This window comes from Sylvia atricapilla, chromosome 5 (assembly GCF_009819655.1).
Source record: "Sylvia atricapilla isolate bSylAtr1 chromosome 5, bSylAtr1.pri, whole genome shotgun sequence".
Classification (NCBI taxonomy): domain Eukaryota; kingdom Metazoa; phylum Chordata; class Aves; order Passeriformes; family Sylviidae; genus Sylvia; species Sylvia atricapilla.
In genome coordinates, this window is record NC_089144.1 from 37,409,271 (window position 1) to 37,433,725 (window position 24,455).

General features: G+C 44.1%; 2 protein-coding genes across 2 annotated transcripts in view; one reads left to right on the forward strand and one right to left on the reverse strand.

Annotated features, from left to right (window-relative positions):
• Positions 1-4,657, forward strand: part of ZDHHC17 (zinc finger DHHC-type palmitoyltransferase 17) — a 66,812-nt gene extending 62,155 nt beyond the window's left edge. The window contains exons 16-17 of the mRNA XM_066319207.1: positions 69-163; positions 2,187-4,657. Coding sequence (XP_066175304.1) covers positions 69-163; positions 2,187-2,325 — 234 coding nt within the window. The 3' untranslated portion in view covers positions 2,326-4,657. The remainder of the gene's footprint in view (positions 1-68; positions 164-2,186) is intronic.
• Positions 4,658-6,909: 2,252 nt separating this feature from the next.
• CSRP2 (cysteine and glycine rich protein 2) lies at positions 6,910-11,905 on the reverse strand. The gene is made up of 5 exons (XM_066319208.1): positions 11,759-11,905; positions 9,673-9,841; positions 8,565-8,697; positions 7,818-7,911; positions 6,910-7,221 (listed from the first exon to the last, which is right to left on the reverse strand). The coding sequence occupies exons 1-5, from the start codon at positions 11,868-11,870 to the stop codon at positions 7,145-7,147; spliced, it is 585 nt and encodes a 194-aa protein (XP_066175305.1). The 5' UTR covers positions 11,871-11,905; the 3' UTR covers positions 6,910-7,144.
• Positions 11,906-24,455: the final 12,550 nt, after the last annotated feature.

Consider the following 24,455-nt stretch of genomic DNA (forward strand, 5'->3'; position numbering starts at 1 on the left):
TCTATCTCATGCAGTACTTGGTTGCATGTTTTTATGTGAGTTAAATTACTTATTTTTCCTGTCTTAAGATATCTTGCTTGGGTATCACAACAAATGAAAGGATGAATGCAAGAAGATACAAGCACTTTAAAGTCACAACCACATCTATTGAAAGCCCATTCAAGTAAGTTTTGAAGCATATACAAATTTCTTATTTGTATAGCCTTGCATACATTTGAATCATGTTGCTTGTTGAAACAGAACACACCTAGATACTTTCAGAATATTTTCTCTGCTGGGAGTGCTGAATCTTATCAGATATTTTCACAGTCACACATTCTATCCAGTTAAAGGAAGTGATTAATGTTTTGTAGTGTAGGGTGCACAAACGCAGAAAGGAATGCTTTCCAGCAGTGGTTTTATTTCACTGTAGAGTCGGTGGGGAAATATATACCCTCTTTATAAAGCAGATGCTCAAACCAGAGCTAGTTGCTTTACTGCAGCATGTCTGTGTTGACTTGGGCATTCATTTCCATACTGGGCACTTTCTTCTGAGTGATACTTTTTTGCTGTTGAATTTGCTCTGTGCAGTAGCTTTTCTTTCACTCTACTGTGAGAAGAGAGGCTTCACTTTCTTCCTATGCATGAGGAAGAGCATGGCCAGAGCTATTTGTGGGGAAGGGAGCAGGATGTCCCAGGAGTTGAAGTGGATGTTGCGTGGGTGAGAGCATGCTGTTGCATACAGTTTTTGGGCATCAGTATGTAAAAGGGTAGGTTGGAATTCTGGTTCCTGTAGTGAGGAGGGTGCAAGATGAAAGATGGGGGCTTGGGGATGAAGTAACACTGAGATGGGAATATGGGGTCATGGAGCAGCTTGTGGAGCCAAAACAGGACATAAATGAACACATGAAGCTGGTATATTGATGGTGGGTTGAGAGCATGTTACGGAAGGAGCTGGAAAAAGAAAATAAGCACATCTCATCCTGCTGCATATGCTGTGTCTCCTGTGGGAGCTGCTGCTCTTTCTGGTGCCACAGTGGGTAAAGGAGACAGGAGATGGTAATTGTGGTCAGGAGCAGTCAGCATGGATTCACAGAGTCCTGTGCAGTGTGCTCTAGGATGACCCTGGTTGAACCAGGGACCCACTGTGGTCCTTTTCAACCTTGCGCATTCCATGTTTCTGTTACGTAGCAGAGGGATTTCTGTGCTAGAAATTTGTGTGGTCTTTTTTTAATACGTCGTCATACAAAACTTGTAGTGAGAAGCAGACAACCATCTCTGTGTAGTTGCAGTGTTCTTACAGATTAGTATTGTAACAAAACCAGATAATTACTTTGCCTGGAAAACACAGGGTGGTGCACAGGATAGGAAAAAATGGTTAGTTTGATCCCAAATGACTGTCACATTCACAAACCATTTTAACTGAAATAGCTGCTATTATAAGAATTATGCCTGAAAATAACACCAGCTGTCTGAAATAACTGACTTAGCATCATCTGTCACGTGAAGCATTGACAGCAAATAGTTTAATCTCCTTTTTGCTTAGACCTGCTCTCACATACATCATTACAGTGGCTTCTCTTCCAGAAAACTGTGATCTATTCAGCCCATTTCTAATTAAGCTTAAAACCCCCCCACCATGTTGGGAGTTTTTATGTAGGTTTCTTAAATATTTGACAGTTAATTGAAGTTAATTGATTCAGCCATAGAAAGTGCTTGAATAGTTCGTTTAATTCAGATAATGCTTTCTTAATTTTGTGTTGTAAAGGGACCTGGCTGACCCTAGACCTGCAGCTGGTGAACCAGTATGTATGCAGAAACAGATATCAGTAGATATGGAAATTATTCAAGGAAGACATTCACTTCATGCCGTTTTGTTTTGCATCCATCTGTACGATGCAACTGTCCTCTTAGAACAGATCTGAACCAGGTTGTGCTACATGGTGGTGGACTGCTATAAACATATTTTGGTAGATAGTGGAAGGAAGTTGGCATCTTCCAAGAATCAAACATTCACCAGTCTGGTGACCACTTCTTATTTCAGAACTTGCTGATCAAGTACAAGGATAATTCTGAACAGAGTTGGTTGTCTGAAGTTAGAAATTTTAAGGGTGAAGAATCAAATTTGTAGATAGGCAAAAGATTATGTACTTTGTTGGATGAACTATGATATTACTTGCTAATGTGTGTTTTTCTTTTCTTTTTAGCCATGGATGTATAAGGAACATTATAGACTTCTTTGAATTCAGATGCTGTGGTCTTTTTCGGCCTGTTATTGTGGACTGGACAAGGCAGTATACAATAGAATATGACCAAACTTCAGGATCAGGCTACCAGCTAGTGTAGCACCACCTTCATCCTGTGAGCATATCATACTGAGTGGTGCCTGAAAAATTCTCTCTCTCTCTCTCGACTCCGCATCACTTGAAGAGTAGCATGCTATGTGTAGGGCTGATGATGAATCATAAAGGTACCTTCTCTTCATCAGAGTTTTATTAACAAAAGTAAAAATGGACAGAATAAACTGCCAAACCTGATACGGAAGAGGAGGAAGAACAAAAAGGGATTTTAACAGTTCTTAACATAAGAATTATTCATGACAACATATTCACAGTATTTGTTATCAGGTTTTTTATTTAAGGTCTTTCACAATGGAGCATGAGATTATTGAAGTATTGACATAAGTAGTTATGTTGTGCTGAGCAGAAAAATTTGTATCCCAGTATCAGTAATTACACTGAAATGAAAATCTAGACTATAAAACTAAATTTCATGATGCAGAATTCACTGATCGCTATGTTGTAGTTATTGTAATGTGATTCTTTTAATACAGATTTTCTGTAGTAAGATGTACATTGAAAAATGTGCTTTTCAGTACTGTTATAAACATCCTATGGTGGGGATCCCCTGTAACATGTTAAGTTATAGCAGTAGGGCACATCAGGTAATGTTCAGTAAAATTATATTGCCCATATTTTTTGGTGATTGTTTTTGCCACCAGTTAGTGGTACAACTAAATACTTGTAATAACCCTGTTTTGAAATAATGTAGTCTGAAATAAACAACTGCGCCAATAAGGAAAATTTTCTGTCAGAGTTAAAGCCCTGCTTAAATGCATGATACACCTGTAAAATTAGTTTACAGTATATAATGTTCAGGGAAAAAAGTGGGGAAAAAATTATCTTTGAAGTAATTGTATAAGCAACTTGCAAACTAGCAATGTTTTAGTGTTAGGTTTCGTTCTCATACAGTACCGTGTAGTGTATTTGGAGACACATTGGAAGAGAAATTACATGGGCAGATACCACAGATGTGAAAGCAAATGTCTCAGTTATAAAAAGACAAGATGATTTTAAATTGAATGCAATTGCAGAAGAACCCAAATTTGCCTGAAATGCATATTTTGTTTGGATGTGAAATTATGTAACCCAAACTTTAACAAAAACAAAAAATTAAGGATCCCCATAACAGCACGTGCACATAGAAAATGCAGGGTGGTGTTCTGAGGAAGATGGTGTAATTGGCACGTGGAAGTTGCCCTTAATTTCTGTTTTTAAGTTCTCATGCTACAGATGTGTTTGGAAGGTAAGGAATGATCTGAAATTGCATTCCAAAGGGGCTTTTCTTGAATGTGATGCACTGATTTTTGTTATGGTGTTTTCATATACTCATAGTGAATTGTTCACTGCTTCCTTAACTATTGTTTACAGAGAGACTGAGAATCAGTTTAGTTCTCTTCTAAGTGCTGTAGCAACCCTGTGGTTCAAGGAACCTGTGAGGGGAGTTTGGGGAGAGACCTGAAAGCAGATGTCTGAGACCAGTGTAAAGAATGTGTATCTGTATATAAATAATTTATCAAATAGTTTTTTCTCCGTGCGTGTGTGTTTAGTGTATTTAAAGCTGCTCATTTTCATTTTATTCAACCAAAAAAAGTGTAGGAAGATATCTAATGAGCTTTTAGTGATGTTAAATATTGCTGTTAATAGGCATTATGCCCTGCAAATTCACTGCATGTTTGATGCTTGGCAAAATTAGCGTTTTCTGTAACACGCAGATTACAGGTAATAAAGCAATCTAGTGGTATTCCCGGCCCTTGCCTTAGTAAGAGGAGCAGTGAAACTGTAAATAGTTGATGTTCAGTATTTGCAAGTAAACATTTTTTCTGTAGTTGTTCATTGATCTCAAGACACGCACTTAGTTTGCAAGTACCAGATATCAGGATTTACAGAAGTGCAGCATTAGATTCCTTGAACGTTTAATACTGGAAAAATCAATGTTGTCTTGGACACTTTTAACAGGAGGGGTTTGGGAATAGGGATGGCAAGAAGCTTTGGCTACTGTTGTCAGACAAAATTTGTAATCCTAACAAAAACATGCTCTATTTCTGTGAAAACAGTTGAGTTCAGTTATTATTTTTTTTTAATCAAAAAAAAGGCATGAAATCTTTACACTGTGGTTTGTTTTAATCACCAATGATGTTCTGCATATTTATTCATTGATTTCTTTTTTCACATTTTAGTTGGGGGTTGGTTGACTTGAGGAGCTTCAATACACTTTAATAAATATCAGCCAGCCACCAGAAGAGCACAGGGCATGATGCAAGTTTTGGTCGTATTTGCCCAGTAGCATTAACTGCCATAAATTGCATCATGCACTCCATGTCAAAAATGTTTGCAAAGGAGGAGCTGATCCTTGGTAGCATGTAGCAAGTTCTACACTATTTATATGTCAGTAGCTCTCTGGTGATAGATTTCTTGAGACCTGCAGAATCTGAGCGATAGTAAGTAGTCGTGAAAATTAACATGCATATATGGATTTGGGATGTATGAAGTTTCCAGTGCAAAATGTAACTTGAGTAACACTCAACTGTTGCTGTGAAATTATAAAGCAAGCAGGGGGGAGCCAACTATGCAGCATTTTTCTGTCAAGTTATCAAACCTAAATTTCACTTGTTGAACCAAAACTGCATTGCTTCTGAAACTCAAGCTGATCCAGACCAACAGCAGATCAGAACAACATGAACTGACATAGGTAGAATAAATAGAAATTTTGTCTTGGCCCTAAACATGTGCTGTTTCTTTGCAGGTTTTTGTATTCTTTGATGTCCACCAGATTTTTTTTTTATTTTCAATTAATGTGTAAAACAGCATCACTACATTTTAAGCTGTGGATTTTTTGTATATTATTTATAACTGTGCCAAGTATTATTTTAATACTGTCGAGATCTTGATGTGTATTACATTGTGAACAAAAAAATCTGTAAAATGTTTAATAAACTAGCTCTCCTTACATAAATTAAATCTGTTAAATTTTGTAAGTTATTAATCAAATAAATATTGACTCTTAGATGCAGTGTTTGTATTGACTTGGGGTGTGATTTCATACAGTGTAGTTTCTGTCCAGTTTCAGAAGCCTTTCTGGAAAAATGTACAGGTGTCTTACAGATGGCATGCACCCAGATCTGTCCAGATGTGAAATCCTGTGAGTTACTACACTGTTGTGGTAAATTACACCTTTGCACTACCAATTAAAGTTAGCATTCACTAATAAAAATATTCCTGTCTTTTGAGTGAAGGAAATGCTGGCAAGGTAGCATTTCTCAGGGGAGAACTCCATCTAGGGAATATTTCATGTGGCCTAATATACTTACATAATGATATTTGAGGTAATCTGAAGGGTCAGCCAGACATCTTGGTGTCACCAAGATGTGTGCTTCTGGGTGGCATTTTGCAGGAGACAGACTACCTTGGCTCTTTTGATCTGATAGAGTTTGAGTAGAAACAAGGTAACAATCCAAGCTGGAATTTAATCAGGATATTTATAACCAGCAATATTTATTAAAATGCACATCTAAAGGGAAGGAAAGAAATGTTTTCTACTGAGTCTTGGTTTGACATTGAGAATTGGTGGTGGTGTTTTCCCCTTCCCCAAGCAGTGTTTTTGGTGAGGCTGTGTCCAGGCTGACCACCCTTTGGCTTGTCAGGGAAAGGACCAGGGAAGACTTTTGACCTGTGCTGTAGATCATCCAAGATTTGCAGTGGGGTTTTTTTGCCTAGTTTTCCTAGGCTGTGCCGTGGCTTGCTGCCTCACTCGCACCTAAAATGTGCTGTTTCAGACTTACCGTTGTCTTTTTCAGCTCTAATCATTCCTGCTCTGTGAACCGGACAAGCTCTTGGGTCACATTTTCAGCTGGCTTGTTTTTCCTCCTATCCACATTGTTCCTTTTATAACCTGTACAAAATCCTCTTTGTGTATTATTTTGAGTAGTACATATTTTTCTAATTAGGCTTTTGGCTTGGACTGCTTCACTGCCTCAGACCATGGTCAGAGATGTTGCTTGAAACTGCTTAATGTTTTGTTGCAGCAGTCCCAGTCTTGAATGTGTTTCTGTAAATTCAGTGTTGTGAAGGCTTCTTTTATCTCAAAAAAGTATCAGCCTGCTTCCCAAACCAGACAAGAGTTTCCAAGTTCGTTTTTTTTTTTTTTAACCTAACTTCTTAATCTGCAGCTGTCTCAGTGGAGTCTTCCTGCACAGTAAATTCTGTGCATAACAACACCTCAGTCCAAAGCATGCACAGCCCCCCAGAATATTATGGTGAAAAGGTTTGGTATTTCATTTACTAGAGACTGTGCCAGAGGCAGGCAGCGATTTAGGCACAGTTATCCCCTATCTATCACTTTTAGAGCTGTGGCACTGCACAGAGCAATAGATGAAGATTTACAGCGTCTGTGCAGTGAGCAGGTCATTGCCTTGCACATGCATATATGATGGTGTGATACCAGAGGAGAGTCATTCAGCTCTGAAGGCCATGGCTGTGTATGTCCAGCTTTCAGCAGAGCTGTGCATCAAGCCTATAAAGCATTGTTCTTCCACCCCTGAAGTACCCAGCACTCCCCTCACTTTGCTGCCAAAGCAAACAACGCTCAAGATTTAGGGTGTATAAACAAGCAAAGCTTTATTGAATATATACTCAGTATTAAAAGTGTTACAGTGTGATATACAAGGCAAAGAAAAAAAGCAGTGTGTGTGTTTGTTTTTAAAATCATTAGCTGAAGGTACACTACAGTAACTAGTATCTGTTTCACAGTAGTTAGTAACATTAAGGAAGCTCTGTTGCTCCTCCTAGCAGGATCTCTGCGGAGTTAGAAGGCATTTTCAGGCCCCTCACTGGGCGTGAACGAGGGCACCTGCTCCCTGGCCGTACCCAAATCCCTTGGGGCCAAAGTTCTTCGCGTAACAACCTGTGAGAAAGATGAACACACAGTAGCTGAGTCTTCTGGCACATTAATTAAGAACAGCACTGTCTAGGCTAAGCCTCTCAGCAGCTTCTCCTTAGTCGCTAGAATATCCCCCTGGGAAGCAACACTTAGAAACATTGTTAAGCTGCATAACAGAACTGAACTCAGTAGCCAGGACTGTTACATTGGTGTAGCTCCCAGCCCACTCTGTGAGAGCAACTCACAGGTTCGTTCTTGTGCCTTGGTGTCTGTTAAGGCACTTGTTATCACCAAACCACTCTGTGGATCAAGCTTATATCCACAACCACTCAGGAAGGCAGAACAGGATGCATGCTGGCTTGTTTCCTTACTCTGATCAAGCACAGGGCAAGGCTGCTGCTGCATTTCTCAGTGTGTGATGTTTTACTTGATGCAGGTGTCAACTACATCAGCAGCTTCAGTAGTATCTATTTCATTTTTTACTCTATTCCTATGACTTACAGAGCACTTCCATGTGAACATGAGCCTGAAAATGTCCTATATCAGCAATATACTGACCATTTGTCCTTGTAAGACATTATCTTGAACCATAAACAAGTGGTCTTTGCTTCTTTTCTCACCTTTACAATAGATTTCTCCCTCTTTTTCAGTTAGGGTTGTAGATTCTAGGCTTTTTCCACACTTGGCACATCGGAAGCAGTTCTTGTGCCATGGCTAGAGAAAAAAATAAAATAAAAAAGATAGTATTAACACACAGGCTGCCCAAAAACCACATTACCTGGAGATATTGCATCCCTGTTGATTAGATACTGGTGCAATGAAAGCCAGCTGAAGTGTACCAGTAGCAGACAAGAGCATCTGCATTTCTGTAAGTAGCACAAAGCCCCAGATTCCACCCAGCATCCTGCTTAGAGCAGCATTCTGAAAGGTCTGGGCTTGCTGTGATCAATTCAGAGCACATCTTGGCTCTCTGCAGCAAGTAAGTCAGACATCTGGCAGACTGCCATGCAGTTTTACATGGTATTTTCAGAGACCATCCCCATTTTGCTGAAACATTCAGCCTCCCTCACAAGCTGCACACCTCAAGATTGTTTCCTCTTCTAGGTGAGAGGGGCTTCTGTAGTCCGTGTCAAGTCTCTAGCAGAATACTATTAAATCTTCACCTCTCAGATCTAAGATGATCACTTACCACCCTGCATTTCAAGTGCTTCTTTTTCAATTAAGTTGATTTGACTATTTCCAGTGCAAAGAAATGCAATTGCAAGGTAACTGCCCTGCAGTTGGTTCCCTGCTGGGACCGACATAACACACCTTGCTCAATTTAAAGTCCACATAGCAGGTATGAAACAGCACATGCAGCTCCTTACCTTTCCAGCTCCTATTACTTTCTCTGCTGCATAAACAGAATCACCACACCTCGAGCATTTCTCTGTCCCTCCAAACTTCTGTGCAAACTTGGACGGGTTTGGATTTGTGGTGGGCCGGTGAGGAGAAGGTGTACTAAAAGAAACAGGACATTTGTTTTATCTGTTCTTTTACTAAATGATCTCTTGCTCTGCTTAGTGACAGGAACAGACCAGCATCCAGCACATGGTACAGAATACAGTACTGCTGCAAAACTGGAGAAGTTACCAGCAAGGCTATCCAATTACACATGGTAGGGGAAAAAAGCCCCAACAACAAAAAGAGAAAGGGATGCTTTATAAGATAAAAAGAAGCTACTGTAAAGGCTAATTTCCTCAGGAACCTTCCCCTTTTCACTTGGAAGAGCTGAACTCTATCAGGACATGGATCTTCAGATACTAAGCTACAAATAATTCTATTAGGTTCCTATCCACTTACTTTTATAATCAGGAACTCGAATGGATCACTGAACCTGGTTGGAGAGCATAAATCATATAAACATTGAGCAGTAATTCAGGAACTTGCATGAAGCAAATTGTGAGACTTACCTCAGCTTCTTTGTACATGCTTTTCTTTACATCAAGAACTTAGTCAGACTAGGAATGTTTGCTATTCAGTGTGACTTTTGGTTTTGGCCATAGTTAAGCACAAATGGTTATTCATTTCCTATTAAAAATTCATTCTGCTTGTAGCCCCAGATTCTCAGCTGTCCAAATCCATTCCTGCAAGAACCTGTTGAACATTTCCAGCTTATTTAGGAGAGCAATGTGAGACCCACAGCCACCTCTGTGAGCTCAGGCAATGCCATCAGCAGCTCCATAATCCAATCCCCTGCGGCTCATTCATAGGATGAGTGTGTCCTTGCTCACACTAACTCCTGCTTCTACTGTTCCAACTCACATAGTCACCAGTGGGAGCTTTGTGCAATGCAGGTTCAATGCCCTGCATTCAACTAGATGGGATATTTTGCAGCATTTCTATTCCAAACATGAACATAAACAAAATCCAGCCTGAAAGACTCCTCTGAAAACAGTACTGGACAGGACAAAGGCCATGCACCCCCCAACTCACCTCTCAGGCTTGATGCCTAGTCTTTCTCCCCTATCCATGTTCAGCGTGCCTGCCCCTTGGCCGTATCCATAACCTTTTGGGCCATACTTTTTCCCATAGCAAGATTTGCAGTAAACTTCAGCATCATGAATTGCTACCGTTGTGCTGTCCAAGTTTTTCCGGCAGACCACTGGAGGTAAAAAAACCCAGAAAGTTAAACTGCCTTATGGACTATTTCCATCAGCACACATAGTAAGCCAAAAATCAAGTGAGAAGTGATGTTATGGGTTTCCCTGTCCAAAATTCTTCCCATTAGGCTGTGGGACCACCAGAGATTAGTGGGAGCAAGTTGCTGTTTGAATTTATGAATTATGGGCTCTATTCCCTCCCACCTCTTCATGACCGTGACATTTAAAGCCTGGAAACTTGCTGTGGTTTGATGAACGAGGCTGCTCAGAAACCCAGAGAGGGCAGTCAGCAGTTTCCCTTGACAGATGCCATACAGCATGAAGCAAAAGCCTATCAGTACAGAAGAGCCCCTGTCCTGCCCTTTTGGCCCAGATGGGGCTGGGAAAAAAAAACAAACCTTCAAGGTTCCCCCCTGCCCCCCACCTCAGTACTGCTTCAGGGCAGAGCTGGAGCTGGTTCACAGCTGTCACTGGAGGGGCTGTGCTTTTCTGGCATTCCTGCATTGTGCTTCAGCACAATGCAAGCCCTCTACTCAAGGTTACAGTAGAAGGGAGAATTATTTCCTTCTTAAACCTCCTTTTGTATCCCAACTGGCACGCTCTTTCCATCTGCAACAGTATTATGCCCATGAAAAAGAATTTGGGGAGAAAAAAACACATGCCCTCATGAATTTTTTGTTTAAAGATTTTAATGTCTTCAAAACACCGGGTGACTTTTGCTTATGGCAATCATTAGCCCGAGGTTCTTTTTATAAGACACTAATATCCAATAAGTAAATCAATTAACGCATGTTCGTTAAGTCTACGGACTTTAACCCCAACAGAAGTATGCAATAAGGAAAACTATGTATTCAGACACACTAGATCCATTGTTTGACTCTAATTTCAAGGTTTATTTTAATAGTAACTCCCATAAAAGGCTGCAAATGAGGCAGCCGAGGCATCTAATCTTTTTTTGTGACCACTGTAGAGCTCGAGGAAAGGAGCGTAGGTGTGCCGAGGCTGTCAAGGCCAGCACAGCGCACCAAGGTTAGGCAGCAGACTTAACAGCAAACTTGTTTGAGGGGCCCAGCTGTAACTGCAGCCAATGTAAGAAGACTAAACCCTAGCTCTGCCCATAAGTATTAAACACCAACAAGTGGGGCAAAACAGTACCTCATGTTTGCAATAAGGTAAAACTCTCTGATTCAGACAGAGAGGATGTCTGCTTGCAAAGTAGGAACCTCTGATTCACAGTGACCCTTTGTTCCCTTCATCTAAGCAGAGGTATTTTCAGCAGAGAAAGCGATTTTCAATGCCTCTCTGGGCTTGTTGGTTGGACTGGAAAATAATGCTTTGGACTCCTTTCATCTGAAATAAACCACAGGCTCCTGTGCCAAGAAAGTTTAGGCTTTTGGCTGTAGTAACACATCAACAACTTGGCTGTGCTGGTGCGCACTGCTGTCCTGGTCTGCACAGGACTCCAGGGCAGCAGTTTGATAACTGTTCCTTCAGCTTCTGCCAGCCCCAGGACCACAGGGAGAAGCCCAGCCAATCTCACATCAGTGCAAACAAGGCTCTGCCACCGGGCTTCCTCCTCTGCATGAGCAACACTAAAGCCAGGTTTCCAACCTCAGGATCCCTCAGACTCCTGAGTAAAAGGCTGGCAAGAGTGCAAATGGCTGTGCTCTGCTCTGAGACATACACCCCACCCCAATACAATAAAACCTCTCCAAGAGGTGAGCTCTCAGCCAAATCCAGGAAGCACACGGGGTGTGAGGAATGAGCCCCAACACATGACAGACAAAGTCACCTCTGGCCACTGCCATCCCCAGTGTGTCACAGGTACCAGCTGAGTCTGGGACACCTCCTGTGGACCAGCCCCTCCTGCTGTGACCCCCACAGCTATGCCAGGAGAGATTCTGGAGGAGAATACTTACTGCAGAGGAAGCAGCACCGGTGGAAGCTCCTCCCGTCACACTGCACTTCCTCGGCATGGTAGACGGTGCGGCCACAGGCACCACACTTGTTGCCACCTCCCCAGTTCGGCATGGTGGTTCTGTGTGCCCAGCCAGGCAGGAGGGGAGAAGGGGAGATGTTTGTTAAACACAGTGTCCTCCACCACCCAGGCCCCAGGACAGCTGCGGTTACAGGCTCCTTTAAACCAGATCTGTGAAGTTTGTGTGGCATCAGAGCACAACCCTGCAATTTCATCAACTGTTTAAAAATGTGACCTTCCACTGCGTGAGAAGTTTTTGGGACCAGTTCAATTTCCCAGCTCTTCAGATGCCAGACCAGACTTAAAGGCTTAGGCAGGCTCTCTACGGCTATTTGTAAAAGCAGACAAACTGGCAAGGGGAACAGAGACTGCTGCTGCTGAACAGCAAGAAAAACAGAGACACAGTCTTCATGAGCCATGTCCTCTGTCCCTGCCTGGGGATTTTGAAAGTTACATAAATTGGATATGCACAAATTACAGTTTCATGCACAAGAGTTTTACTGTACCTGGAACGAATGCCCCCCCAGATGGATATAATTTCAGTTTCTATGCTTCATTAATGCTGGGCCTCTTGTCTGAGAGAACAAACCAGTGGTGCCAACAACGGCATTTTGTTTTACTGCAGGGGCTGTCATTTGGGATGTGGTACAAGCCAAAGTTCACTTCGCCGGAAAAACACTTATTTGGGTTGTAGGAATGTTCTGAACTCCTTTGAGATCACATTGCACTTCAAAGAAATTTAAGGGGGATTACTTCCCAGGGACTCCACCCCTGTTACATGAACTGCACCTATAAGGCAGGTATATCAACCAAACCAAACTGCTCAAGTAACCGCAGCTGATTTAAAAGGAAGTGAAACAGACAGAAAACTATGGAGACAGGCATCTTACCCACTGCGTCAACCTGTAGCCTTGGGAAGGAATGCTCTCCTGTATTAAGCCAGAAGCAGTGGCTGTTCCATCTCAAGCTGATCTGCTCCCTCCCAAGCTCCCCTGCACTCCCTGTCACCACCACCAGCAGTTCCCCCCCCCAGCTCAACAAGGAGCTCCTCCAGTTCCTCCCATTAACTGTCTGGGGTTCAAGTTCCAAAGCAGAGCCCTGCCCATCATCTTTGGGATTTCTGAGGCTTTCCTCTGGCCCCCACCACCATGAGCTAACACAGCTGTTTGCTGAAGGCTCATCTCGCTGTCAGCCCTGAACTGCCCTTGGCTTGTGACTGCTGTTTAATGCTGGTTTCCTCTCCTGCAGCTCAGTGCCTCTCACCAGCACAGAGGCCAACAGCAGCCAGACAGGGTTACTGCCTCCATGAGCTTAACCCAGCAGAGCTGCTCAGCACTCATCACCCCCAGTGCTCCTTACTGATCCTCGTTTCACACAGGGTTTTTGGGTGAGGATCATGCTTTGCCCACTGGAAGCCCAGAGGGCACTTCTTGCCACCCTACCCCACAAGCGAGAGCATTCCCTCCCTGCAGAGCTCCCACAGCAGCACTGCAGTACAGGTCAACTATCAGGGAGGGAGGCTGGGAAGGCATTTCTAGAGAGAATTTCTGACTTTTCTCTGCCAAACTCACCTTCAGTTGCCCTGAGAGGCTCTCCTAGGCCTGCCAAGGAGAAGATACGCATAACAGCATCCACACACAAAGCCCACAGCCTGCTGCCTTCAGTTAACTTTACACTCATCCCTCTGAGCCAGAAGCAGAGGACTACCAATCTCCAGTTGCCTCTCTCAACAACAGAGTGGAACTGGAAGTGCCACCACAGGGAGTCAGACAGGAACACTTTGATCAAGAGCTCCTTTCTCTAAGGGGCTCCTCTCCCAACATGTGGGACAGACCTCAATGCAGAGCGAGCCTCCTTGCACCCCAGGCAAGGTGGAGCAAGCTCACAAATCACAGCTGAGAGCAGCAGTTTTGGCTAAGCCTGAATTACAAAACAAGCCTCCTGCCCCAGCAGCATGAGAAGCAGTTCAGCAGTTTTAGGGATGCAAGACAGGATGTGTTGTTCCCAAGTAAGACATGCTTCCAGGTAGCTGCTACAAGACCCTTCTCCAAGACAAGGAGACAGATATTCATGGCATGTGGGAAAATAAGATTAATTTATTAACCTAAATTGGGGCACCTTAGGTACATTCCTAAGCAACAGCTTAGGAAACTGCCTCAGAGTGGTTGAGCAGTGCCATTTGCACACTGACACCAATTACTGAGATAGCTCTTTGTTTAATACTTCCATGGGATTAGCATCATTACTGCTCCATGGTTTAGCACTAATACCCTGACCTAGCTCATAAAATTAGTTTTATGACATTTCCCACTTTGCTTTTGTCATTCTTGGCAGAACTGTACAGTCTAAAAATTGAGATTCCATTTCTTTTATTCAAGTGCTTGGCTGTGCTACTGCACAGCAGCTGACATCAATCACAGCAAAGAGTGTCCTTAGTTAAAGAGAATATAGGCTGCACAACGCTTTGGAAAAGGAATGCATGGACTGGGAGGGAAAAAAAAAAAAGGAAAAAAAGGAGAAGAGATTCCTTTCCACTCTGTATGCTTTCCAAAACGTATTGGTATTCGGTACAAGAACTACTTCTGGTTTTTTCCTATCACTACCATACTCATGTTCTTTTGTGCATTTACATCAGCCTACATGATTTTAATCATTTTGTTAGCAAACAGTAATTTAGTTTTCATGCACACTAGAGCTGAGGACCTGAATCAGGTTTCCCCAGCTTTGCCCCAGGTTTCCCATGCAATATTGGGCGACACAGGGTGCAGCTCCACCCTTTCTTCCGGAGAGAGACAAAATACTAAACCCGACAACCATTAGCTAACTCCAAACTTCTGATAAGAGCTTTGGGAATTCATTGAATGAAAACCAAAAAGGAACGGAAGCCGGTACTTCAAGGTATTCTCTTCCAGAGAAGGTATTTCCATTTATCCAACCCACGATGTTTCCATGACGGCTTGCGTGGGGAGAACGGCGATACTTCCTCAGTTACTCGACAGCAGGAGCTCGCTCCTGGCAGCGGTGGCCCGGAGGCGGCCGAGGGGCCGGTGCCCTGCAGCAGCCGTGTCCCGGCACGGCGCCCCGGCCCCTGTGCCCTCCCGGGCAGCGCCCGCAGCTCCTGCCCGAGCCGCACGGGCAGCGAGCGGCTTCAGACCTCCGGCCCCGCCTCAAGCCCGCTCCGCTCCCTCGGGACTCTCTGCCTAGGTCACGCAGCCTCTGGAGAGCTCCAAAGCAGCAATTAAACATCCAGGTGATCTCGCTGCCAGCACCAACAATTCTGGCTGGACGGGCAGCCGCTTGTACCCAGCGCGTCACCCACGGGACGAGCCACGGCAGCCGCCAAGCCTTTCCCGACCCGTTTGTTAACGGCAGCCCTCATTCAAGAGACCCGAGCCAGCCGCAAGACAGACACACAAGAAGAATTCCAGACTATCCTGTTATCCTAGACAGCTCTTTCGGCGGCCCGTCGGGGAAGCCCGGTGCGTGGCAGCTCCATCATTAGAGCAGCCAAGCAGCGGGAGCGGGTGAGCATCGCTCCCCGCCCGCATCAGCTCGCCCTGTGCCGCCCGCCGCCCCCAACCCCGGGCCGGGCTCCGAGCTGGGCTCCCCTGCACTCACCTCGGCTCGGCTCGGCGCCTCTCAGCCCAGCGCGGCCCCGCGGCGCCTTAAAGCGCCGGGGTGGAGCCGTGAGGGGCCCGGCCCAGCTCCCTGCCCAGCCCCCGGCCCCGCTCCCGGCCCAGCCCCCGGCCCAGCCCCCGGCCCAGCCCCCGGCCCGCGCTGCGCCCTCCGCAGCGGGACCGCCGCCGCTCGTCTCTCCCGGGAGGCAGCAAATGTCCCAGCTGTAGCCTCGGACCGCAGGACTCCAGCTTGTGTTTTTACCCAATGTTAGGTTTTTTGCTTGGCATTCTTGCAGGCTCGGTGACCGTGTTTCCCCAGAGCACGGGGAAAGGATGCAGGGCTCGGGAATGAGGTTTCCCGGGACGTGTGGAGCGGGTGAAGGCAGGAGCCCGTGCCCGGCTCATGGGACTCGGGACCGCAGCTCCGCTGAACCCCTGCTCCAGTGGGCGCTGATTAGGAGGGGCCTTACTGGTTTACACAAAGGGCCAGCTATTAGGGCTGTCTACAGCCTGCTGGAGAAAACCGCCCGAGGCTTCAGCTGCTTTTGGTGGGTGTCCCCGTCTCCCAGTTTTCCAGGGCCGTTACACACTGGCTCTGTCGGTTTCAGGATTATGGACAAGGCTCCCTGTGTCTAGCGGGAGATGTGGGTTTATCCCCTGCTCCTTGTTAACCCGGTACCAAATCACCTACTCGTTGCCCGCAGGAATGCCGGCAGCACGGGAACGACCTTTTCACACGCACCAGAGACAGAGCCCCAGGAATGAAGCCCAGCGAGCCGGGAGGCAGCCCCTAGGAACCCTCCCGCACAAGCACTGCGCAGTGAGATGGTCTGTGCGCTGGCTGGGGTGAAACAGGTCCCGCGGAGCTGTTGGCACAGGGTGACATGCAGCCTGGGCCCAAAATGCCTGTACTGTGAGATGACCGATAATGACCTCCACAGCAGGTCAGAGAATGGGAAGGGTTACCTGTTCTCTCCCCTTAAAACGTTCTTTCCATGTACTGCAGCCTGCATGCTGGCAGCTGCAAATTGCTGAGATTTTTTTGCTTTCCAGTTTTTAATTTTCTTTTTTTATTTGTAGTGAATTTTGAATGATCAGACTGTGCATGATTTATGTGCATATCAGAGTCCTGCTCCATTGGCAAAGCCAGTATCTGTTCCAGTGGAACAAGCTGGGGTTCCCTGTGAGCAAGACCAAGAGTCTGACATCAAGCATCATAGCAAGAACTTTATGCTAGGCTTTTAGGGAAGTGAGCACTAGGAGAAGTATCAGCAACTGTTGTTTCTTGGATTGAAAGTTGCATGAAGGGAAAGGATCTCTCAAAGTCGGACAAGTAAGAGGCGGATGAGTCAGAGCAGACAGACTCCATTTGCTGCAAGAAAGGCCTGTGCTTTCTTGTCCAACCTGTCCTGCTCCCAGCCCTGCTGGAACTGCCTGTGATGATGCTACGTTATTTACCATGTCTCCTCGGGTAGCCTCCAGAGCTAATAGATTTTGTCTTTTGATAACATTTCCTACAGACTATAAAAAATAAACAGCAGAGATCCCAATGGGAAGAGAGAAGCTTTGCAGACCTAGCAAGGTCTGAGCATACTCAAAGAAAGGAAATTCTCACTGTGACTAAGGGGCCATGCTGGTATGAAGTAAAACACTCTTCAGTGCTGAGGCACTGCTGAGTGAGCTAAAAGACAGTCTGACATCCAGTATTTCATTTTCTCATGTTTAATAATTAGTCAGTTTGTCAGAATAGGGTAACTTTGAGGGTCAATCAAGTAAGTCCATTACTATAGGAACAATATTAAGGGATACATTACTGCAACACTTGGGAATAGTACCTTGAACTGAAGAAAGAATGAAAGCTTTTATCACATACTTTATTGATATGGACTATTTTCATCAATAAATTTTATAAATATAAGTATGTGTATGTATATTTGTTATCTATATATACATAGTTATTTTATTTATAAGCATACTTATTCTATCTCCTCTGCAGGTCTGTTTTTCTCTGTTTCTTTCCTGAGAGCATAGTTCAGAATTTATTTAAGATAAAGTCTGAATCCAGCCCTGCTGCATTCCTCCTTGCTGTCCTGCACCCCTTCAACCTGTCACCCTGAACATGATGGCCATTGCCCAAGCAACCCCACTGCCCTCTTCACCTTCCTCGGCATCCTCCTGACCTGATCCTATCCTTCCTTGTGCTCCTGCATAACACCTGCTGTGAACTACTCTTTCTGACTCACCGAAAATTTCAGATGATGCCTCTACTAACTGGCCTGGGGAGGAATTCCTTCCTAACCCGCATGGCAAGCCTCAATAGGCAGCCTGGCTCCTGCAGTCTGCTTTTTGTCTGGCTTTTGCCATTTTGAGCTCGGCAGATTATAATAAGGACAGTTTCTTTCTGAAAAGCAGTGTTCAAGTGTATTAACAGTTCCTGTTCCTTTCTCCTGCTGATTCAGGAGCTCAGGGGCGGGGAGGGTGGTGTGTGTTTCCTCTCTGTTCTTCTGCTTCCTTAGCCACGGGAAAGCCCACGGGCTCTACACAGAACTAGTTCTCCCCTCACACGTAAAATTCACCTGAAGCACATTTATCACCTCCGAACAATTTTCTCAAAGTTTTAGCCATGCGGTAATTTTATGCAAGAGCTGTTTCCCGTGTTTTGAAAAGCTGAGTAAATCATCAGCTTGTTTGACCTAGTTACTTCTAAAAAGACTTGACACACATCAGACCTTTTGCATCCACTAAATACCTTCCACTCACCTGGGATTATCTTATCCTTGTTTGATCTCGTAAGCATGGCCCCGTGTGTGCCTATGGCAGTGTCAATCTGCTCTGCTGGTAATCTTTGCTATCATTTTCTGAAAGTTTATTCTAGTTAGTCTCGATATTTCTTTGCAGGGGGTATATTCATATACTGACACCTTTTTGTCAGAACTAGTTTTATCCAAATACTCTTACTACTGACTAACTACGTGTCCTAGGGTGATGCTACACTACTCTATGTTCTCCTAAGAGCATAATTTTAGCTATTTTTACCCAGTAGGAAAGCTGTTTTAAAGCTAGCATTACAGTTTATAGTTTACCAGCCTGGGTGGTCAGACACTGTGCAGTGCTTCCCGTGGTGCCTTGGTTAATTTCTCACTGGCCATCCCCCAACCTTGCCCCTAGTAGAAGGGATTTGCAAGTGCAATATCAGCTGGTGAAAAATTAATTTGTGCCCGGAATTACACACATTTGTCCTATCACAGAAGGAACTGTGTGTTTAGCTAATTTCCTTGTCCAAGCATCTATGTATCTCAAGAGTGTTATATATTTATTTTACAATAAATATGATAATGATAAATTAGTGAAGTTTGCACAAATTAATGAAAATACAGCAGACAATTCTAGAGTTTACCAGAGCTGTGATTTTTGATTTTTAATTGTTTCTTCAAGTCCAACATACAGGTATGGAAAACATTCTCAGTATAAGAAGATTGTGCTTTCTGAGGTTATTAATTTCTTCATTATTGGTCATGTTTTTATTTTATTTTGCTTTAGGGGCTCCAAGCAGAAATCGAGGCAGCTGCAGAGCTGCCCACTGTTACTAGTGTGAGTGCCGGTGGGATTTTAAGGAGATTGAGCCATGGGGTTTGACTCAGAGGCTCTCAGATTCCTCCCCAGTTCAGCAAAATTTTTGGGACCCAATGTGTTCCTGGACCCCCAGGGAGATGGATCCATTCAACCTGAGGGTCTTGCATGCAACGATTCAGCCTCATGTGGGACTTACCTAAGTGAAACATACAATTTTCATCTAATCCTAAATATATTTAGTGAGGTAAAGCACAGTCTAGGCTGCCAGTGATGAAGTTATCAGATCACATCACTGTAAAAACCCAGCAAAACATTGAAGTGACTATACTGAAGTTCTAAGGATTTGAACAGAGGTTTCTGAAAAGTCTGGGGAAACATGAGCTCTATTTTAGATGCCAGCTCAGCAGAATATGAATACCTGGACTAGTAATGATGTCACCTCCCTGGCAGGAGGCATAATCTAGGCTGAAGGTATGGATTTCCTTAATAAAGCTTGATTCTTTTCACTGTATGCTCACAAGGCCAAATTATCCCTTGTGCTGTGCCATGGAAAAACCTGCAGGCAAGAGCTTCAGCAATCTTAAAAATGTACAAGTTCTGTTGCTGACTGACAGGATATCATTAGTGGAGGACAAAATCTGAGGACCCACACAGCTTGTTCCAATAATACTGCTACTGATTTTGAGGAGGGCAGGAAAATGTGCTTAATATTAGATATAAAGCAAAGAGGTTATATCTAGGTGAAACACTCTGCTGTTTTCAAAAACTTCCCAGCTCCATCAGACTGCTGAATAGCGGGCTGCTGAATTGCCGATAGCAGTTTCTCCAAATACATAATTTCAAAAACCACTGGTTGGGCTAAAAAAAAGAGCCTATATGATTCCACCCCCCCCCCCCCCCCATTGTCCCCTTTCCCGGTGACTCTCAGGACTTCAAACCCTTCTGTACCACGCCAGCAGCTCTGCATGCAGCTTCATGTCTCGATAGGAAGAGGAAGCTCAAAGGCAAGTTATGCCAGGGTGTTACATCACCAGTGAGCAACCTTCCTCAGAGCCACTGGCAGTCTTGTGACAGAGCTCCCTGCTAAGTGTTGTGAGAAAGAAGAGGGCGGACGGTTTCCAAGTTGCATTGTGTTGCCATTACATGAAGTTTCCAGCATCCTTACATCAAAGGAAAAGCATTTCAGACTCCACAGAAACACCTAGGGGGTGGTCAGCAGTAAACCCAGCAACGTGCTGGTGCTTGCTGCAAACTATTGCTGCAAAAGCTGTCCCCGCCCCTGGCAGCACAACATGCTAAGATGCAACGATGCTTTACCTTTCCCAGGCTAGGAACATGACATGTAGAGAAAGGAAGTGAAAAAATTTGACAGAAAAACTATCCCCCTGAAGGAGAATAAGCTATTGAGTATGGTGGGGCAGGTAGTTTCTAGTATGTCTCTTTGCAACCAGCAGTGCTTTAATTATCCTGACTCTCTGCAAAGGGGCTTGGTGGGATTTTGTTCTCATCTGAACAAAACGTGAGTGTCAGACTCCTTTTATCTGACTGTAATGCCAGTGACAAGCGCGTGTCATTCGGGAGTGTATGAGCATGCTGTGAAGCCTGTTTTTCTCCAGCAGCAGAAAAGGAAAGGGTAGGCAAACCTCATCTCACATTGAATCTCCTGGTGGGAGAAGGCCAGGACTCTCCATAAATATGATTGTGTTTCATTAGCAGCCACTGAAGGGGAATAGGTGGCACTGGTCACCACCTCAGTGGTGCTTCTAAGACTGGATGTGGCAGCAGCAACAAGAGCCAGCCATAAGATAAAGCCCCCCTCTGATCCATCCCTTTACTTGAAAACTAAGCACTTGAAGCAGGCTCTGTCTTAAAAAGCGAGGGTATTCTGGCTGCAGGCAGCTTGCCAAGGGAGACCTATACCTGAGAGCAATTCCCAGCCTGCAGAGCTCCTGGTTTAGTGCCTAGCAGCTGTGAGTCTGAGCCCCTGTGGTGAACCAGCAGCAGCACTGCATTTGTGTGAAGCCTTTCTCCAGTGGATACCTGCCACAGGTGAGGCTGCATTAGCTCCTGCCAAGAAAGTAAGCTTCCATTAAGCTCTTGATGGACCCATTTCTGTCTCTGACATATCCCTGGTGTGCAGGATCTGTGGCAGCAGCTTTAAAAGACGTTTTCATTTAAAAGACAAATATCTACCAAGGAAGGTGGAAAACTTCCTGAAATAAAAAGCCAGTCCTGCCACCCCCCCGCCCCCCAAATTATTGTGACTGTGTGACACAACAGTAATACCTCACATGTGCATTTTGAAGCTGAGCTGCTCACCTCAGGGCCACCTGAGGAGGAAAGAATATCTCGTCAGTTCAATCAGTTAATCTGGTTATTAATTAATGTAGTTATCATCACTGGTTGGAGTATTTTAATTACCTCTATCACTAAATCTTTATTTGAACCAATAAAACCAGGTAATAATACTACCATAGAAATGCTGATTGTATGCAAAGGTTTCAGGAAGGAGAGGATGTCAGGACTGAGTGCTTGGAGAAGTGTTTGTGATTGTATTAACATAAAAGCCATTGTAGTGCACAGTGAGCACCCGATGCGAGCTGCCAGGCAGAAAATGCTCATTTGGGACGCTGTTTTCCCCCTTCAGCAGATAAATCCATCAACCAGCACTGACACTGGAACTTCCCATGTTCCTTAGCCACAATGCTCATTCCTACACCCATTCCTGCCCATGCTTTACCCCTCTTATTGGCCACAGCAGTAATCAGGGTGCTCAACAGTTCCCAGTTAAAACCAACTGGGCAGAAATTCTACCTAGTGGCCATGCTGCATCAAGAACAAATTGTTCTAAGGCGCTCTGCTTGTCTGTGGTTTCTTTGGATAGCAATTTATGACCCCTTCCACACACAGCGAGTGAAAACAACTGTGCTTAGGAAGAGCCCTTTGGCCAGCTTGTGCACATCACACAGTCTTGGCAGTGGTCCCTTTTTTCTTGGCACAAATACAGAAGCTCTGGGAGGCTGAGGGGGGTGTCAGAACCTCGTCTGCACGGCGCCGATGGTCAGTTTTCAGTGCTTGGCTTAGTCATTGTTGTTAACGCTGTGTTCAAATTATGACAACCATTGTCATGTAATGCATGGTCTCTGACAGCCACACACCATCCTGCTGTGATAGACCACTGCCTATAAAGTACAGATCTCTTTTGCTGAGAAATGTGGGTATAAAAAAGCAATGAAAGAGCTGAAAGGATTCCTATAGAAATTTTATCACTTGGAAAGAAGATCCAGCATCAACAACAGTGAAATTCCATGGTCAGGAAAGAGCTCGAACAATTTCCAATATTTTCCTTAATTGGATTACAAATGTCACCTTTGGAATACATTTTGAAATCAATTATTCTTTTCTCTTTGTTGTGCTGTCAGTTTGTTTTTTACACTTCATTAAGCAAGGCAATGAAATGAGGCTGCTTTGTTTCTTATTGATTCTGCTTTGTGTTTGAAGTCAGTTTATCTTCCTAGATGTTAGGCCACAGTAAACTGCTTTCTTTTCTAGAACAGATGAGATACCTATCTACACAAACTTTAAAAATAAGAGAATTGCCATTGTCTACCACAGATTAATTTCTGGTCTTCCTTGATGTCTATATTCTTCCATGCATTTAATTAAAAGACATATTACAGCATAAAAGAGATTGTAGGGAGGCTGGGAAGACAGCCTGCTTAGCCCAACCCCAAGAGGAGGTGTACTAACAGAGATTGAAGGGGAGGTGATTGAGGTTTATTATCTAAAGGGTACTGATTAAAAAAGGATTTAAAAAAGGAATGTTCTGGAGGCTGTTTTGTAGGCGTAAGTGGGGACACTGAGACAGGCAGAAGAGAAAGTGTCAAGTTCAGAGTGAGCATAGGAAACAAAAAGATTAAACAGGGTAAATGCGTAAATACGGGAGACAAGATGAATGGTACTAAGGGAAACTGGAACAGAGATAAGTAGGAAGATAAAATGCAAGATCCTAGTGGGAAAAGATTCTGGAGGAGGACAAAGAACCAGCATTTAATGCTGTTTGAGAATGGAGACTGACCTAGGAAGACAGTCATCAGCATGAGAGAAGTTTTAGTATTAGGGTAATTTTTTTTAAAATTCCAAAGTTTATTAACTCCAAACTAGCTATGAGATGCAGGAATACATGTATTTTCTGTATTCCTTGCTAGTTATGTTACTGCTTGTACAGTTAGATTTATCTTTGATTTTTTTTCCTATGATGTAGGTTTTTCCTGCAGTAGTCCAGGTGTTTAAAAGGTTTAATAAACAACACATCAATTGGAATTTAAAGATTTAGGGGTGATCTTTTCTTACCAGTGGAAAGCTTATTCTTGTAACTGAAAATAATTTGCACATTTTGTCAGAGACTAAATTTTAAGTCAGAAATGTATACAGCTGTATGTATCTACCTATGTATTTATCCATCTATCTGGGTACAGATGTGGACCTGCAGGAATGGGTGCAGAGAAAGCCAGAACAATGATCAGAAGTCTGGAACGCCTCTCCTATGAAGGCAGGCTGAGAGAATTGTGGTTGTTCAGCCTAGAGAAGAGGAGACTCCATGGACACCTTATATCACTTTCCAGTGCCTAAAGGGACTGACAAGAAGGCTGGAGAAGGACTTTTTACAAGGGCATGTAGGGCTAGGGTAAGGGGAATGGCTTCAAACTGAAAGAGGGTAGGTTTAGTTTAGGAACTAGGAGGAAATGCTTTACTGTGAGAGTGGTGAGGCACTGGAACAGGTTGCAAGGGAAATTGTGGATGCCCCCATTCCTGGAAGTGTTCAAGGACATGTTGTGTGGGGCTTTGAGCGACCTGGTCTTGTAAAAGATGTCACTACTCATTGCAGGGGGTTTTGGATGAGATGGCCTTTAAAGGTCCATTCCAACTGAAACTAATCTATGATTCTATGATACTGATGTCTGTGGTTTTTTGATCCTAGGCTATACACATTATTATTTATTCTCTAGGAATTGCTCAGCAGAAGTACACACCCCACCAGCTCAATGTAAATGATGTAAACATTTCTGCTCTCAATTGAAAACCTGTAAGTTATCCTGTTGTACCCTGCAGTTTAATACTATGCTTTGTGTGCACGTAACAGCCTCAGTGGCATGATTCAGAGTGGGAGGAACAGCAGAAAGTTTTGGCATTTCTCTCTCCCAGGGGCTGCTGTAGGCAGCTCTAGAGCAGCTCTGGCTACTGGCTGATGCTGGGCTGCAAAACCCTCTAGTGTAGGCGATCCCCTTGTCTAGCCAAGGCTGAAGCCAAATCAAAAATTACTAATCGTAGAATCATAGAATGGTTTGGATTGGAAAGGAACTTAAAAGTTTACCGAATTCCAGCCCTCCTCCCCTCCCCCCACCATGGTAGCTAAAAGAAGCCCATGGATTTCAGTAAGGTTTGGAT